The sequence below is a fragment of the Tarenaya hassleriana genome, unplaced genomic scaffold (genome assembly GCF_000463585.1).
Source record: "Tarenaya hassleriana unplaced genomic scaffold, ASM46358v1 Cleome24, whole genome shotgun sequence".
Classification (NCBI taxonomy): Eukaryota; Viridiplantae; Streptophyta; class Magnoliopsida; order Brassicales; family Cleomaceae; genus Tarenaya; species Tarenaya hassleriana.
The window spans coordinates 1,789,955-1,806,677 of record NW_010965696.1 but is presented as its reverse complement, the minus strand read 5'-3'; the positions used below and the strand labels follow the sequence as shown (position 1 = coordinate 1,806,677).

At 36.6% G+C, this 16,723-nt stretch overlaps 5 protein-coding genes across 18 annotated transcripts in view; 1 reads left to right on the top strand and 4 right to left on the bottom strand.

The window, feature by feature from the left end:
- Positions 1-154, top strand: part of LOC104815905 (putative transporter arsB) — a 2,939-nt gene extending 2,785 nt beyond the window's left edge. The window contains exon 4 of the mRNA XM_019202803.1: positions 1-154. The gene's annotated coding sequence lies outside the window, so the exon portion shown is untranslated.
- Positions 155-268: 114 nt separating this feature from the next.
- Positions 269-2,614, bottom strand: LOC104815904 (protein arv1 homolog). The gene is made up of 9 exons (XM_010544512.2): positions 2,456-2,614; positions 2,283-2,330; positions 2,098-2,187; positions 1,611-1,656; positions 1,413-1,486; positions 1,193-1,287; positions 910-976; positions 758-833; positions 269-622 (listed from the first exon to the last, which is right to left on the bottom strand). The coding sequence occupies exons 1-9, from the start codon at positions 2,546-2,548 to the stop codon at positions 507-509; spliced, it is 705 nt and encodes a 234-aa protein (XP_010542814.1). The 5' UTR covers positions 2,549-2,614; the 3' UTR covers positions 269-506.
- Positions 2,615-3,778: 1,164 nt separating this feature from the next.
- On the bottom strand, positions 3,779-7,305 carry LOC104815903 (B3 domain-containing transcription factor NGA3-like). Of its 3 annotated transcripts, XR_772215.2 has the most exons (4): positions 6,628-7,305; positions 5,274-6,500; positions 4,594-4,669; positions 3,779-4,071 (listed from the first exon to the last, which is right to left on the bottom strand). XR_772215.2 is itself a non-coding variant. In XM_010544511.2 (2 exons), the coding sequence occupies exon 2, from the start codon at positions 6,349-6,351 to the stop codon at positions 5,353-5,355; it is 999 nt and encodes a 332-aa protein (XP_010542813.1). In that variant the 5' UTR covers positions 6,352-6,500; positions 6,628-7,305; the 3' UTR covers positions 4,678-5,352. The 3 variants fall into 3 exon arrangements, 1 of the variants encoding a protein (XP_010542813.1); XR_002024267.1 differs by lacking the exon at positions 6,628-7,305 and having other exon boundaries at positions 5,274-6,600; XM_010544511.2 differs by lacking the exons at positions 3,779-4,071; positions 4,594-4,669 and having other exon boundaries at positions 4,678-6,500.
- Positions 7,306-11,648: 4,343 nt separating this feature from the next.
- LOC104815901 (soluble inorganic pyrophosphatase 1) lies at positions 11,649-14,578 on the bottom strand. Its single transcript, XM_010544510.2, has 9 exons — positions 14,403-14,578; positions 13,578-13,707; positions 13,442-13,470; positions 12,860-12,925; positions 12,664-12,771; positions 12,435-12,500; positions 12,224-12,344; positions 12,023-12,104; positions 11,649-11,937 (listed from the first exon to the last, which is right to left on the bottom strand). Exons 2-9 carry the CDS (start codon positions 13,705-13,707, stop codon positions 11,895-11,897), a joined length of 645 nt encoding a protein of 214 aa, XP_010542812.1. The 5' UTR covers positions 14,403-14,578; the 3' UTR covers positions 11,649-11,894.
- Positions 14,579-15,851: 1,273 nt separating this feature from the next.
- LOC104815900 (protein LHY-like) overlaps positions 15,852-16,723 on the bottom strand; it is a 5,942-nt gene continuing 5,070 nt past the window's right edge. For 11 of the 12 annotated variants that reach the window (XM_010544499.1, XM_010544498.1, XM_010544503.1 and 8 more), the window contains 2 exons: positions 16,529-16,723; positions 15,852-16,443 (listed from right to left, as the gene is read on the bottom strand). In XM_010544499.1, coding sequence (XP_010542801.1) covers positions 16,090-16,443; positions 16,529-16,723 — 549 coding nt within the window. In that variant the 3' untranslated portion in view covers positions 15,852-16,089. The remainder of the gene's footprint in view (positions 16,444-16,528) is intronic. The other variant, XM_010544509.2, reaches the window with a different exon arrangement.

Here is a 16,723-nt window from a genome sequence, read left to right as displayed (position 1 = left end):
TTTCCCTATGCAATGTTTTTGTTTCCTCTCTCTCTCTCTCTCTCTCTCTCTCTCTCTCTGTGGAAATTTGATTCTTTTCAACGTTCAATCATTGTGTTCATATTGATTCATTTCATTTGGGTAACAACCAAGAGCAAGTCTCACTGTATTACTATTTTATATATATATATATATATACACACTAAAAACATGGCACATCCATATGATGCGTGGAATTCTAAAGGTTAAACCTTGAGTTTTTCGAGCAATTGTTGCTTACAAAAATAACTAGAGAATGAATCTTGGATCACACGTGAAAAACGTGGGAATAAGAGTTGTGGCAGATTACAAAAATAACCTTCCACCTCAAGATAATTACAATAACACACCGCACATGCCATTCCGACCTGACCTGACCTCCATTCAATCCCACAGAACAGGGACATCAAGATACCGTTTTTTTGTGAAGATACAAGTCTTGTAAGAAGAGTATCCAATCATACGATACCGGAAACAAAGAAGGCATATTACAAATCAAAGTGCCCCAATGACCTCGACTCGCGCAATTGAAGAGCCAACAATCTCACCAAATGGGCGATGAAACAGACTGCTATGCATTTGCCCGTGGATGGTTCCGCCATCACTGGTTCGAAGGGTATTACGAGTCATTCAAAACAAAATCAATGTCGATCCATAGATACGAGCATGACGCTTAGACATTAGTAAAAAGCACCAGACAAAAAATGGGTAAATGCTGAGAAAAGCTTAAAGGTCCGACCTTTGAGAGCCACACAGTTCGATGTTAAGACGAATATATCGACGATGAAGATCACAGAAGCAGGGAATTCCCAGACCTGAAACCATGAACAGAATTCTGGGTGGTGGGTTTCGACACGAATTTGAGGGTATTAGAAACTGAATCAGACATACCATCATAGCAAGCAGAAAGATCTTGAAGTAGCTGGAAATCAGGATTCCTAAAAGAATCTCTCTCTTTCTGCAAGGTTTCAAAAAAATGATCCATGAGTTTCATTTTGGTTGGTCACCACATTCCAAATCGAATCAAGAATGAAAGACAGGATATATAACGTTCAGGGCGCAACATAAAAACTTCCACATAAGATCTCAAGCATATTCAGAGGGTCATTGTATTTTTTCTTTCCGTGGAAGAAGTAGAATCTTTGGAGAAGTTCATGGAAAGGAAAATAATTACCTGGTGCCATCAAATGAGAGATGCAGCATGATCTTAGCTGCGAGAGCGAAAGAACAGATAAATACAATGTTTGCAGAAAGGATGTCGATCATGACCTGTTTACATGCGCATCACAGATCATTTTTCGACATATCTCATCCATTCCCGACCAATGAAATTCCAAAGGAAACAAATAAATTTGTCACATGATACAAAGCATATGACACGGAGAATAACCGACCTTCACAACTGTAGAAACAAAGCTATGGGAAAGACTCGTTTTCTCGTAGTTTCTTCTCAGTAGCAAGCTTCTATCTTTGATCGTTAAGGCACAGCAAATGAGTTTCCAGTCAAACCATCAATGACCAGATCTTTTTTTTTCAAGAATCAAGTTACACTAACTACTTATCCAGGCATAAAGCATGGAACGAAAGGATACAGGCATCTATAAGAAGATTAGCAAAGACCGCCTTCCATAATAGATGCTGCGACATTTTGAAGAAACTGATACCTTCTCAGAGTCAAACAGTTGTAGTTTCATGCTTATCTATTTTAGAATCCAACTTCCCCAACTAAGAGAGCAACAAATTTACATAATTTCTGAGGCTTTAGGTATGAAATTGTGGTGGAAACCAAGAAAGATCACCATTAAAAGCTTTTCAGCGCCTCAATCAATTTGGAAAACGGTGAAACAGAAGTGATGCTATAACAAAACAGTCTGCCAATTACAAGAAGATGGACCAAATTTTCCAACGGATCATCACCGAATCCTGCAAAATGTTCGTGTGGAAAGAGAATTTACCCTTGCAAATTCAGATTTTCTGGGTACTCCCCCTTAATAATTGGCAATTAAACAAAACTAAGCCTGATTCAGTCATCTTCAAGCTCGATCTTCTCAACCCATAAAGTGGAAGCAAACAACGTACCTGAATATTCACAGCTTTTTTATTAAGCACATTGTAAAGAACGTGCCTGTATGCCTTTGGTTTATGAAGAACCAAGTCAATAAAGACAATCTGCAAAACATTCAAAAAAGAAAATCCAAAACTCAAAACCTATAAGGAAAACAAAAGAAACTGGCACTACACTAAACAGAGGATGTTTTACAAACCATGAGTTCACACTCGATATACTCGTCTGCTACTTCCTTGCATCTTTCCTGCCAAAACCCACCATCGGTATGCAAATTATTACAAATAAAGCCCATTTTTTTTTTTGGGGTGGGTAGCATTCGATGATTCAGAACCCTAACGAATTTGGGGGTGACAAAATCGAAAAGCTTACGCATTTCATGAGGCGAATGTTCCCTGGAGAGTACTGAACAAACAAGGATTTGACTCTGTACCCACACTCCACGCATCTGCATTCTCTTCCCATCTCTCTCTCTCTCTCTCTCTCTCTCTCTCTCTCTCTCTCTCTCTAGTTTCTCCCCCAACTCGAACGGGGATGGCCTCTGTACGGACACAGTTCCGGGTTTGGGTTTGGGCTGAAAGTTTTAAAATCCAGACATGGATCATGGGCCATTGGCCCAATTCGATTAATAGTTTGGGCTGTTTGACCGTACCAACCGGTTTTGTCTAATAACCAGATGTACTGCCTTTTATTTATTTAACCGTAAATACTGCCTTTTATTTTCTACATATCGTTAGGGTTAAATGAATTACCGGAAATCTATTATATAATATAGTAGGAATTTATTATAGATTTGGAATAATTATATTGTGGTATGATATCTTGTAGGCTTTAAACATCTACCCCTATGAAAGCTCTTTATAGATAGAATATGACAACTCTCGACCGTACAAGTGTAGCTGTTACATGTACATTTCTGATATTATAAACAAATATTTTAGATGATGGGCGCCATGTCAAAAACTAAGATCAAACCATGTCTTAACGGATTCAACTAAATTAAAAAAAATAAAAATAAAAAAGTTAGCAAAATGTTTTTTTAGGTGAAAATATTTTTCTTTTAGTTTAATTACGATGTTGTCTCCGCCAAAAAGAAAAAAAAAATAAAAAATGTTGAAACATTAAAAAATGATTAAACGGTCATCTTCTTTCTCGAAACGATAAAGGGTTATCTTTATATTCCCTCTCCCAAACAAGGTTCATTTCGAAAATGGACCGACTGCATTAGTCGCCCATAAGCATAAAAATGAAAACGTAAATGACAATTAATTAGCGAGTAATTAATGAGAGTTTGTTCATTTAATATTTAAACATGAACATTAGGATCCAAAATTCACCAATAACGCCAAATTAATAAGCTGTCCATGTGCTACAATAATGGGAATTTGGGCAGCATGCCCATGTAAATGAATGAATAATATATATATATGAAATCAAACAGGAAAAGAGGGAAGTAGTACCCACCCACATGCATGAAGTTTCCATATCACCATCAATAATGCCTGTAAAACCCTAACCGGCCTACATATGTTCAGTTGTCTTTTAGGTTAGGAATCTGTGAAGAATGAATCTTGACTTATTAATTGACAGTAATTGGAGCCTGACAGATTATTCCAAGTGTAATATAACCACCATTATATATATATATATATACATATACATACATATACGTATATATTATGAAATATGCGCTTTATCCATTTTACATTTTTTTATATGTCACTACTTTTTCCCGTTTAGTCTTCTTTCTTAGATGTGAACTTGTGTGTGTATATAAACATGCATATATATATATATACACAAACTGACACACACAATATGTAAGATAATATTGGCATATGTGCAAAAGCTTTTCAACTAAATATGGGATGTGTATGTATATAATCCATGCTTGTCACACTTGTTCCTTCATCCGTCGTTGACCATTTTTTTTTTCTGGAGAAAGCTAGGTTTTGGAATCTTTGGCAGGCCTGGTTGATCATTTGAATCTGGAGAAAAAGATTACAAGAGTTTTAATACAGCAGCATTTAATTTTCAAGAGTTGCAAAACCATTTCATTATGTGTTTCGTGTGTGTGTGTATATATATATATGAATATTTTCGAATTGAATGTGTTTAAATGATAACACATGTCACATATGAAGAAATAATATTTTAAGTAACGAGTTTAATTTCCACAAATTCAACCATTCCACAAATGCCTAGAGGAGCTTAAAAATGTGTGCAAATATACATGTATATGGACATGCATCGATTATTACGGCAAACTAAGCGTACTAAAGACAAACCTTAAGCGGCACATGAATATAGACAATATATACACCACTATATATACATATATATATATATGAACATATTATAGGACCCATGATATATGTATGAGGTCCTAATATATATATATATATATACACACCTGATTTGGCAAAAGCACACCGCCGATTAGTAAATGAAGAAGCAGAATTTTTCGTGTGATTAATTAAAGTCAACAATGTGAAAACATATCATCATACCTTTTGTTTTATTTCAAACAATTTTCGAAATTCTTGTAGTCTTCCACATCTTCATTGTTTTCTTTCTGCCCATAACCTGCAAATCTCTTTAAATGAGCAAAACACCACTAACCAAACAAACTATACATATGTATGTATAGGCTTAGGACCAGAAGAGAAAAGAAGAGAGAGAGAGAGAGATTTGGAGCTAGCTGACCATGAGCTTAGAATGTACCATGAAACTTTGTCAGTGTAGGGGAAATAGGCACATAGTACAGTTTATGAACGAACATAGTTCGCTTGATGGGATAGTGAATCACTTCACAGTGAACCGGCTAGTTATTTCATGGTAGAATGACGGGAATTTTCCAAAATTATGGGATAATAAAATTTCCCGTCCAGAACATGTTGAAAGCTCTAGACTAATCTGAAAACATATACAGATATATGATTGTATAATTTTGTCTTTGTAAATATTTATATACACAAATATTACAATTGATTCCAGTTTCAACATAAAAACAAAACCTAAAACTCTCGATGTGAAGAACACCTTGATTCAGAATTCTTTAATAAATAAAAAAATCAATGTGATTGATTCTAGAATGAACCTCTCAATTCACTGGAATCGATGATTTAGACCCAAAATAAGATCAAAGAAGAGAGAAGATAGAATAAAAGATTGTGAAATTAAACTCTACCATTATTAATTAATCGGCGGCTTGTCTTTAAGAACTCGTATAGCTTCGTGTCCAATTAGAGTCCTCATGTGGATCCGAATCAAGAGAAAAAGGAAGACAGAGACTTCCCTTTCCTTGCATTTGGATCATCATCAGTTGACGACCTTCCTAACCTTAGAGCTGAAGATGAAGAAGACGATGCACCCATTTCGCCACGTGACACAATATCTCTCCCGGGAGAAGTGGAATGATGATCGTCCGTACCACAATCCATGTTTACTCCAAACAGCCTTAGCCTCTTCCCAGCTGCAGCCACCTCCGGCGGCGGCAACTCCGCCACAACCGCCGGAGTTATCCTCCCGGCAACCACCGGGATCGAGTCGAACACCAACGGCTCTGATCCACAGGGGCTCCGCTGATCCGACGGCCAGCATCGCCCGACAAAACTACCATATCCATACCCTATAATCTCCCGTTCTTGTCGGTTGTACTGATGATGCGGATTACGAACGTCGAAGTTTAAGCCCCAGGGAACGGAATATTCCGGTAGCCTGTTGCCATGTACCGACGTCGGAAAATTGAAATCACCGAACTGATAAGGATGATGATGGTGGAGGAAGAGTGAAGAAGAGGGTATTGTCGGATTCCGTACGAGGTTAATGTCGGGACGGTGCCTCCAGTCGATGAACAGCCTAGATTTCGCGGGTTCCGTACCGACGCTGCGTTGAAACGACACGATATCTCCGGCGTCGAGCTTCTTCTCCTTAACGAAGCGACTCCATCCTTTGGTCATGACGTAGCTCTGGCTGCTGTTCCAGTACGAGTAACGGAACCTCCACATCTTGCCGTTTCTGTCCTGGAAGTTCAACAGCGTGCTGTTTTGGCTCGACGACGAATCCAAGGGGAAGTAATTCTCGGCGTGCTGCTTCGGTATCACCAGACGGTTCAGTTTCCCCACGTCGCTCGGCGTCACCACCTTGTTGAACATGTGCTCCTTCTCCACCGGAACCGGCACGTTCATGTTGTTGTTGTCGGCGGAGATTTCTTGATCTATGTCTTGTTCTTGGTCGGAACTTTTGGTCGCTAGTGACAGATCCATGAGAATTACGCGAGTTTTCCGGCGGATCGTAATTCGTTTTACGAGGCGGATCAGCGACTCGTGTTGAAGATCAAACCCTTTTCTTGTTATTGGATTATTGATAATGGGTTATTGTTGTTCATGATGATGAGTAGCACCCAACTCGAGATCTTCACCATACATGAGATATGATTTAAAAACGAAACGAAAATTCAACCACACAATAAATAGGGATTTAAATTAAAGAATATAATTGGAGGAGGAGAAAGAAAAAAAAAAAAAAGTTGGTGGTCTCACCTTGCAAGAGAGAGATGTATATATACACAGCATGCTTGGGGATATATTCTTTGGGTTCGATGGAATTCACATGGTCGCTGCCTTAATCTTTGACAATAAAGAGGAAAACATAAAAACCCTAGAATTAGAACAAGCTATATACTCAAATTCAAGAAGAACACTGCTTGCTGATCTTGTTCTTCACGATCGACGTTGACCCCAAATGACCCAGAAAAAAAAAAACAGATTTTTCTTATGAAATTATTTTTGCATCTTTTATTTAACAGGTAAATAGTTCAAATCATAAGGAAAATTATATGTATCGTTTTCTGTTAAATCTAGATTCGAAAGATGTGTTAATTTGACAAACAAATTAATAAACAAAGGGACTACTTTAAACGTATCTAAAAACATAAGGAAAAAGAATGAGCAAAAAATCAATCTTTCAGCAAACAAGGTTCTCGCCCAACAATTGGATCTCTCGACATTTCTGTTCGTCTATCTCTCTGGAGAGTGAAGAACATGGTGGCTAGCTTTGAGATGCTTCGTACAGATCGTCACTTATAATTAAGAGAGAGAGTAATACGTAGGGCCTATATATGGATGATATGGCTCTGCTCATGTAAGAAGTGTGCTTCTTATCCTTTACATCAATCTCGTGTTAGCGCTCTTTACATACATACATACAGGAGCACTATGTATATATACGTGTATCAATTTAAGTGTTTGTGATACTGAGTTATCTCTTTTGTTTCAGAATTTCCATGTGCATGTTCCTTATATTATTGTTGTTTCCATATATTCGGCCGTTAGATTAAGAGAAATCAAACCAAGAATCGCATAATAAATGGGGTTTGGACCCAACATGTCATGGACCATTGGTCAAGTTGTGAGTAACTTTCAGTTTCGGGTCTGAGTGTTTGATTCATCAGTAGTGGGAAGAGAGATCATTTCTGAGTCTATGTGGTCTATATATAAAGATTATTTTCGGTTTATCTAATCAACACATTCGAAAAGTAGTAGTTAGAGATCATCCGTTATAAATAAATAAATAAATAAATAAATGGGTTTTGACAATTGAATTGATATTATCTAAAACTAAGATAGCTCATTATGACAATCATATTAATTTTATTTTTATGTGTCACATATATATATATATATATATATACACACAACTAAACAATGTATGTGTACGCCTAAAAGTAATAAAGTGAAATACATAGAAATTACGACATTTAATTAACATGGAAAGACGTGTAGAGAAAGAAGATTTCACCTAATATTTTCTTTATTTCAAGTGGGTTCTATTTCTATCTATGCAGAATTAATAAATCTCTCTCTCTTTCCTTTCCAACTTCGAGATGCCATATTATTATTAATTTATTATTATGACTTTACCTCGCGTTACTTGTCTCGATCACATGGACTATAGGCAAATTAATATTATTATCTAAATGAATTAAATAATAAAAGACGAGTCTCTATATGTGAGAATTACATCTAATCACGTAACTAATTTTGTCTTAATCATGTATTTTAATTTTCTACAAGGAAAAAGCTGAGCTGGTTGCTGACGTGTGTCCATGTATGTTAATTTGTGGACCAAAATTCTAACATATGCATCAAAACGCAACAAAACAAATATGAACACGCACACACACATGTCGGCATACATATGCGTGCGTTTATATATTTACATGTATATTGAGAACCACGAGGTTTGACGACCTGGTTAGTTTAACTAATTAAGAATCTTCAAATTTTCAGGTTAAATAATAAGCATATGATAAGATTAATGCAATCCTGATTATATATTATTATATTCGCCACGAGTGCGTTCTTATTGGGATCCTGCATGCATGCATGCATGCATGCACATATATATATATATATATATATGCAATTATTATAATGCAATTAGCATGAGAAAACAAATGAAGCATGTGATGGATGTATCAGCCAGAATTTTCTGAAGGAGAAAAATTCAGCGATGGTCATTTTTCTTTGATTGTCCCAATCTTATATCTCATCAATCAACGTCCAAAAACGGTGGCGTTTGACATTTTGAGACAACATGAAAGTTTCTATTTCTGTCACATCTCTAATGACGTATAAAATCATTTTACTAATAGAATCATTCTACGTATAATGCGATTACATCACTCTACAAATGCAATTAATGATATATATATATATTTTTTCACTTCTCTACGTAAAATGTGATGAGCTCACAGCCACAAACAGAGATAAATACGTGTTTACTGCTAAATCAACCACAGAAACTCGTGTCCAATTTTTTTCGACTTTAATTATTTAAAATTAAGGATTACAGTGAATTTAATTTAATTAAAAGGGGCTGCTAATATATGGTATAAAAGTTTTTAAGTTGAAAAACGGAAAAGGTGGCCTGCATGCAAATGCAAGCAACTCACCTTTAATTCAAAGGCCAAAGCTAAAAAGGTGACTTTTCTATTTACTGTTACCATTTTACTGTTTTTTATACGCAAATGACCTCTCTGCGGCTCTGCCTACAATCATTTTTACCTTTTTTTTTTGTTGTAATGAAGGAAATCCTAACCCCCTCTCTCGGTATATAAATGTATATGGGCTTCGTGATTATATTTCAAATGTTTCTTCTACTGCCTTTTACCAGAATCCATATAGTAAGAATTCTATTAAATGTTCAAAAAGTGAAATCCTTGTTATAACGAATTCCTCGTGTGCGTGTAGAAATTACACTAAACCGATGTAACAAAAACTATTATATCATTTTTTTTTGTTACGATGGGAAACCTCTATCGTACAACCCTTCGGATCGGACACCGTACACCGCAATGCTTCTCAGCCCGTAGGCCGGACGAGAACGGTATCAGGACAGCATCGCAGACCTGAGAAAACCCACCGTCCTACGCAGTAGCCGACAAACCATCCAGAGCAGGTAAACCAGCTTCGTAAAGCTGATCGACTCAAAGGAGTACCATACCTGGGATTCGAACCCACAACCTGATGGTGGAGGGGGTTGTCATTGTTGGGGGACTCCCCCACTATTATATCATTTTACTCGTAACTAAACGCAATTTTGGGAATGGGAGGGGAAGATTTGACGTTACGGTGTGTGTGTATATATATATGAAATGTGTTATATGTAAATTAATATATGATATATATCAAGAGCGAGATGGGATAGGGTTAGGACCACGGCCACAGTAGAGGTTGTATCTTCATACACTTCTCTCATTCCCACCCAACTTCATAGTCACGTAATCCCCCAAGTCGAGGGATCTGGTTGGGGATTTTTTTTTTTCATTTTCCATTTTTTTTAATTTGTCCTGCTGTCATCGAGAGATGTTAAGAATTTGGTCCCCGTTCTTCAGAGAAAAAATTCTAAAAAAATTGAAAAATAGATAGTTATGAAATTAGTGTACAAAGATATTGAGACATAAATATAAGCTATTATTTATTGTGAAATTAGTGTACAAGAAAGATATAGAAAGATACACCGCACGCTTTCACATAAAAGCTTATAATTTTATTTATTGTATTTTTCTAATTATATCCATTATCCAACAACGAAATAAATCGATTCTGATTTATCTTCTTGGGATCGCAACCAATTCCTAAGCAAGCTCGGTCCATCAGATTTTTTATTTGGATGAAGCGTTATATCATCATTTGTTACATAATATTACACATAATTTCGGGTTTATATGCGTGAGTGTTTATAGTATAATGTGTGTGTATATATATATATATATGTCTTTGGATGCGGCAGGAGCGAATTGTATCCCTTTGCATGGAGCATGTTGTGATGTGATGAAATGGCAACAACTGTCATGTGCCCCAAAAGTCTAGGAGCCTTAGTTGATATAATTATTTATAATTTATAACATTTATATATACGATTATATTTCATCTTAAATGGGTTGACCGTTGTACAGATTACCTTTTTTAAAATTTATAACATTTATAATATAGTCTCTCTCGCCCTCCCACTTAACCTAGATTCAGCTTCTCTCAAACGCTGGTTAGAATCGATGATCTGTAGATATATTTAATTAAGAAATATATTTATTAAAATCAATGAATGGAATAAAACTCTTTTTCTCGAGCTTCTATATGTACAACTATATATATACATATATTTTTTAATGAAGCAAATTCAAGAAGAAACAATTATTGCAGTTCTTGGTGCTTGCATATATATATATATATATATATATATGGACGGATATATAGAGTCGTCCAAGCCAGACGTAAGATTTGGGCCACCAGTGGAAACCGTTGGAGGCTTCGGAGTCGCAGGCTTCCTCTCTGAGCCTTTTGTGGTGTCGCTTTCTCTCTCCCTCCCACTTTTGTCGCTTTTTCCTCCACACACATGCATCTATATAGCTTTATTATTTTTTATTATTATTATTATTAATATTATCTGTTTCCTTTTTTTAATCTATTTAGTTTTTATTTTAACAAAAAAATTACGATCCATATTTTTACCCAAAATATTCACGTTAAGCCCGAAATCTATTAAATTCAATTCAACATGCTCCTACGTTCATATTTTATTTGCATGGTATTTATATCCATCAGTGTGATCGAACAAATATCTTGTAGTAAATATTTTATACGCTTGTGCTAAAAAAATAAAAGAATATTTCGTTTGCTTTCTGTCAGGATATATTGAGATGTTCGTCATTAAATTCGTATCCGCTTGGGTACAAAAATCAACAGAGGGTGGGAAAAAAAAAATGGACCCTTATTTTTATCATTATCATAATTGATATAATGAGGTGAAAGGAGCGTGAGATACACGCGCCATATATATATTGATTATCGTGAAATGGACCGGTTTTGTGGTGATTTGTAACTGGACCGGGCCCGGTTAGCCTAACCGAAACGTGAACCTCATGGGCCAATTATGAGAGTCCAGTTTCGTCGGGAACTCCTCCCCCTATGACTCGAATTCCAAGTCCAGTGATCGCTCTCTCCATTGATGTTTGACGACTTAGTTCAAGTTCCAAGTGGCAAGTGCAGAAAACAACAGATACGTGACGTTATCCACCATTAACGCCATTTCAAAGCAGGACAAAGCTTCGTACTTTGGAAGGAAGGAACAGGAACAGTACATAATAGTTTGGGCAATCATAAGATCAACAGTATCCACCCAGATTACAGAAGAAAAAAAAAACATTGAAACAAAAAGACACAAGGACATCATTGAGAATGCTTATTCAAACCGAAGAGCGTGTCCAAAATGGGCACATGGAAGATCATGAGGAAAATAGCTTTCTTCATCGCCTCAGGGTGTGTAGAATGTACTCAGCATAAAGGTCCCTGCAACAAAAAAAAAACACGTTAAGAATGGATGGTGGACAGAGAACTGTGAAGGTTTATTAGTGATGTAAAGGAGAGTTTTTACATGGAGTACTGGATGGCTTCAACGGCGGTCTCTGATGGCAGAAAATCGTTGACTGCCACTTCCTTGTTCTCGTTCTTCTTGTCTGTGAGTTTGCTGTCAAGGAAGACGAGACAAAGATTCTCTTTTATGTATGACTCAAGAATGCATCTCTTACCCCTCAAGATGCAGAAACCCGGTGACGATGATTGGAGAAAAGGATACAGTCTTCAAAGAAACGTCGGATCTCAGTGAGGCGATGAGGAGGCAGTTGTTTGATGTCAGTATAATGCTTGTACTCTGGATCATCAGCACATACCGCAATGATCTTGTCATCTTTCTCACCCTTCATTCAAAGAAAAAAACCAGTCTCACTTGCAATCCTTGAGATTGGGTAATTTATAAAAATAAAAGATAACCAAAAGGATAAGTTTACCTGGTCAATCATGGGCATTAGTCCGATGGCTCGGGCTCGCAGGAAACAGCCTGGAAGCACCGGTTCCTGTCCAGAAAACGAATTCAACGCAAATTTATCTTACGAGTAAAGATGCATAGATATATTACAAGCCTTAATTTTTTGCAATGGTTAAGACTCCATATATAAAAACATATATATCTAAGCCTATGTGAGAGTAGAGCTTTCTTTACTAGGGGCAGACTTGTACCTGCATGATAACTAACACATCCAAGGGATCATTGTCTTCACACAATGTCCGGGGAATGAAACCGTAGTTATGAGGGTATACAACGGATGAGTACAAAATCCGATCCACCTGAGAGCCATCAAGACATTTGGGATTGATAGCCACAGAAGAAGATTAATCCACCGATCAAATCATCATATTGGATATTTTCCCTTACCTTGATGAGTCCTGTCTTCTTGTCAAGTTCATATTTGACCTTGCTGCCTTTCGTGATCTCAACAACCTGTTTCATTCAGATAAACAATTCAAGCATCCTAAAGCAGGGTCTTTTGAGATATCAAGGAGACCCCCACTGATAAAAACCACTTCGAGTTGCAATGCCTTATACGAAACTATCTATAAAATGGAAGTAGCCTCGGAAGAAACAAATGACAAATTTGCAGCCAAATTTTGTATGGTTCGTATAATTATGGTAAATCTTTTTTCCATAAAGTTGTACAAAACCCGCAAAAACATTTCTACTCCCGTGATGTTATAACTATCTAAGCCACCATGATTCAAACTAGAGCTACAAGACCTGCAGTTTACCACATCAACAGACAAAAAGTGAACCGAGAAGGTTCATAATATACTTGCTTGTATATAAAAATAAATACAGAAGACAAGACCAAAAATGAATCCACAGATGATGGATCATATAGGCGTGCAAAACTAGAATAGATGCACGAGAAAAATATAATAAAGATTTGTCTTTGATTTCCTAGTTTTTAAGCTACAATATTCGATTTATAATACTTACCACATTGAAGATTTGAGGAGCTCCAGGTCCTGCAGGCATCATCAATTTTACCAAAGATGATTCAGTTTTGAAGGGCAGGAGCATAAACATGAGACTTGCAACAACAAAACAATTACTGGTTCCGTTTTATGATTACCGATCTCAAGATCATGCCAAGGATGAGCAGCAACGGACCGCCTAGACAAGGACGAGAGGATCCTCTCATTCAGACGGGGAGCAGATCTCTGAGCCTTCACGACTTGGTTCTCGTTCACTTCTTCACTCATCTGATTAAAAAAGAATGAGGTCAGAAAATCAATTAGTATTATGATTCATTACAAGATGCATTGTAAGATTTGTTCAAATACTACCAAGGATATGAAGATTAGGGGACTCTTGAGGGAAAGAACATCAATCAGATTCACCATTAAAACAAAAGATGGTTCATATCTACTAATATATCATCATCTAGAATGAACAAATGCCCATTGTTATTCTTGTCAATTGCCATAAACAGTCAGATCCATCCGCGGACACAGACAATGTGCCATGAGATTCAACGTGAAACTGTTAATACCGAATCAACAAAATCTTATCACAGATGGTAACATTACGAGTAGATTGAATTGAACCTGACCATTTTCAAACATCCACCATACAATCTCGTCAAGAAATTAACTCAGCGACCAATCGCTCAAGCAAATCATATCGGATTAGTTCATCAAACTTGTATTTCGACAATCTCGGAGGAAGATGTCGCCATTCGTTTCTCTGAACATCAAATTCCAAAACCCTTGTTCTTATAAAACCAAATTCCAGAGCTTTGACAAAAGGGATGTTGAATAAATCCGGACTAGGGCGATTTCCTCGCCTTCATTTATTGTTCTTTAGGGGCGAAATCGAAGCGAGACCCAGAACGATTTACATGAAAAAGCATCGAACTTTGACATCTAAGAACAAAAGTAAACAAGAAAAATCATACCTTGGGGATCGAGGGGAAAGATTCTTACGCACAGATCAAAGGGGATTTTTGGCGACGGAGGAAGAACAAGAGAAATAGGTCAACGCGTCTCCTGAAATTGAGAGGCAGAGCTGTATCTATGTGGGGTATGGGCCCAAAAGCATGAAATCAGGAGATCGGATGGCGAGAAACGCGGTTCATTTCGTGTGTTGTGACTTGGATGTATATAAAATGGATCAATTAATTTGTAAACCATATATTATATTCATTAAAACTCTATTAAAATAACAATAAATCAAATTTAAAATGATTTACTAATTTTGGTGGGCATTGCCCCCCGGAAATTAATCTTCGATTGGGAAAACAAAAAAAGCTGCAACCACAAATAAGTATACATAAATGGGAAAATAAAATTATTGGTCGCCATTTGGAGTCCACGCACGAACTAATATCATGCATAGCACGTTCTCGAGACGAACTATCATTATTACTTCATTTTTTTTTTGTAATCAATTAGCTAATCGAAGATCATGGTTGAAAAATTATACATGATTGATGATAAATTCAGTCGGAGGGCCAGATACAAGATTCTAAATGAACACGAGATAGGGGGCAAAAAACGGGGGGTTTTAACCCTAATAACGCACTTGGGTCGCAGCAATTTCATGGTACACCACCGAAAAAAAAAAAAAAATTTACGACCTTATTACGACTAATATATAACTAATATACAACTAAAATAAGAGTAGTTTATTAGTCGTAATAAGTTGTATATTAGTTATATATTAGTCGTAATAAGGTCGCAAAATTTTTTTTTTTTTTCGGTGGTGTACACTGAAATTGCTGCGACCCAAATGGGTTATTTGAGTAATATTCCCCAAAAAACGAGAATTTTACTTAAATGAACAGGAAAAACATAACACTTTTTTTTTGTTGAAAAGACGAAATTACCCTTAATGAATACGTGATATCTATCCGTTCGAAAACAACTTCGTTATTACGACTTCGTAATTAATTCTAAATATAGTTACAATTGATTCTTAAAAAAGTGGCAAAAAAATCATCTGTCTTATTTTAGTGGTATATTATATGTTAGTCGTAATAAGGTCGTAAAAAATAAAAAGAAAAGGGTATTTCAGACTTTTTCAACCGAAAAATGGGTTAAAATTGAATTTTTTTTTTTTTTCGGTGATGTACACTGAAATTGCTGCGACCTAAGTGGGTTATTTGAGTAATATTCCCGCAAAAAACTTAATAATAGGCCTCTAGGTCCAGCAACGTACGGCCCATTAAGAAATGTATGTAGCGTCAATTTTTGCATAAACCTTACATATATATATAAAAAAAAGTATTCCCACAAAAAAATTCAGTTCATTACAACGAGTTGATTATAAGAAGAGAGAGAGAGAGAGAGAGAGAGAGAGAGAGAGAGGCTTTGATCCATCCTTAGAATGGTTAACTAACAGAAGGGAGCAGAAGGGCAAATGTAGCATTCAGATGGAGAGAGACAACAGAAAAAAAGACATCAAACATTGTACAAAAATGACAATCGCCATAGAAATGTCTGTTCATTATCTAATAATAATTATAATAACAATGCAAAAAAAAAGTCATGAAACTGAACCAGTTCTAGTGAGATTATGGGGAGAATTTTACCTGCCAGCCAAAACGAATGTCTTCTTCTTCGTTTGCGGTGAAAGAGAGCATGTCATGTGGAAGCTTTGCTATCCAAACGAATCCTCTTGGAGACTTTCTCCTCGGCCTGGCTGCTGCTTTCCTTTGCTTCCATTGAACACCTTTTGTATGGTTTGAACCCTGTTCTTCTTGCCCTCAAGCTTTTCCCTTCTCCTATTCCTATCGTTATTCCTCCATTTCCTTCACTTCTTGATGCTGTTTCCTTTGAACATGAATCTTGAATCTTGCTTTTATGCGCCATTTCCCTTTCCCTTTCTTCCCTGTTCCCCTTTCCTTTCTCCGGGCTTTCCTTTTCCACGTCGAGGGCCAGTGAAAAGCTTTGTGGAAGTCTCTCTCTCGCGAAGAGAGCATCAAACGCCATTCGACCCTATAACACATAATTTTCAATTGCATAGAAATTAGTTTCTTGTACCAAACTTTTGTTATCTCTTAACATATCAAAGTTTTTCAACCTCTTCCGAAACCTCCTTCCATGAATCACTTGAGTTGTCTTTGCTTCTACTAGTTCGACGTGTACTTGACTCAGTACCTGTCTGATTCCCATCTGTTTCCTTCACATCCTCCTCTTTATCTTTCTCGGCTGCTTTCTCTAAAGCATCTGTTTCCACATCACTCCCTGAAGGTGTATTTGAACCACATGAAGAGCG

What these genes read in the sequence shown, in the direction of transcription:
- LOC104815904 (XM_010544512.2), bottom strand. Translation starts at nt 2,548, where the DNA reads ATGGGAAGAGAATGCAGATGCGTGGAGTGTGGGTACAGAGTCAAATCC. An exon ending in TTGTTTCTACAGTTGTGAAG is followed by an intron (nt 1,288 to 1,412) that starts GTCGGTTATTCT and finishes GCATGTAAACAG; the next exon opens with GTCATGATCGACATCCTTTC. An exon ending in GAACTGTGTGGCTCTCAAAG is followed by an intron (nt 623 to 757) that starts GTCGGACCTTTA and finishes CCTTCGAACCAG; the next exon opens with TGATGGCGGAACCATCCACG.
- LOC104815903 (XM_010544511.2), bottom strand. Translation starts at nt 6,351, where the DNA reads ATGGATCTGTCACTAGCGACCAAAAGTTCCGACCAAGAACAAGACATA.
- LOC104815901 (XM_010544510.2), bottom strand. Translation starts at nt 13,707, where the DNA reads ATGAGTGAAGAAGTGAACGAGAACCAAGTCGTGAAGGCTCAGAGATCT. An exon ending in CTCCTCAAATCTTCAATGTG is followed by an intron (nt 12,926 to 13,441) that starts GTAAGTATTATA and finishes TGAATGAAACAG; the next exon opens with GTTGTTGAGATCACGAAAGG. An exon ending in CCGACGTTTCTTTGAAGACT is followed by an intron (nt 12,105 to 12,223) that starts GTATCCTTTTCT and finishes GCAAACTCACAG; the next exon opens with ACAAGAAGAACGAGAACAAG.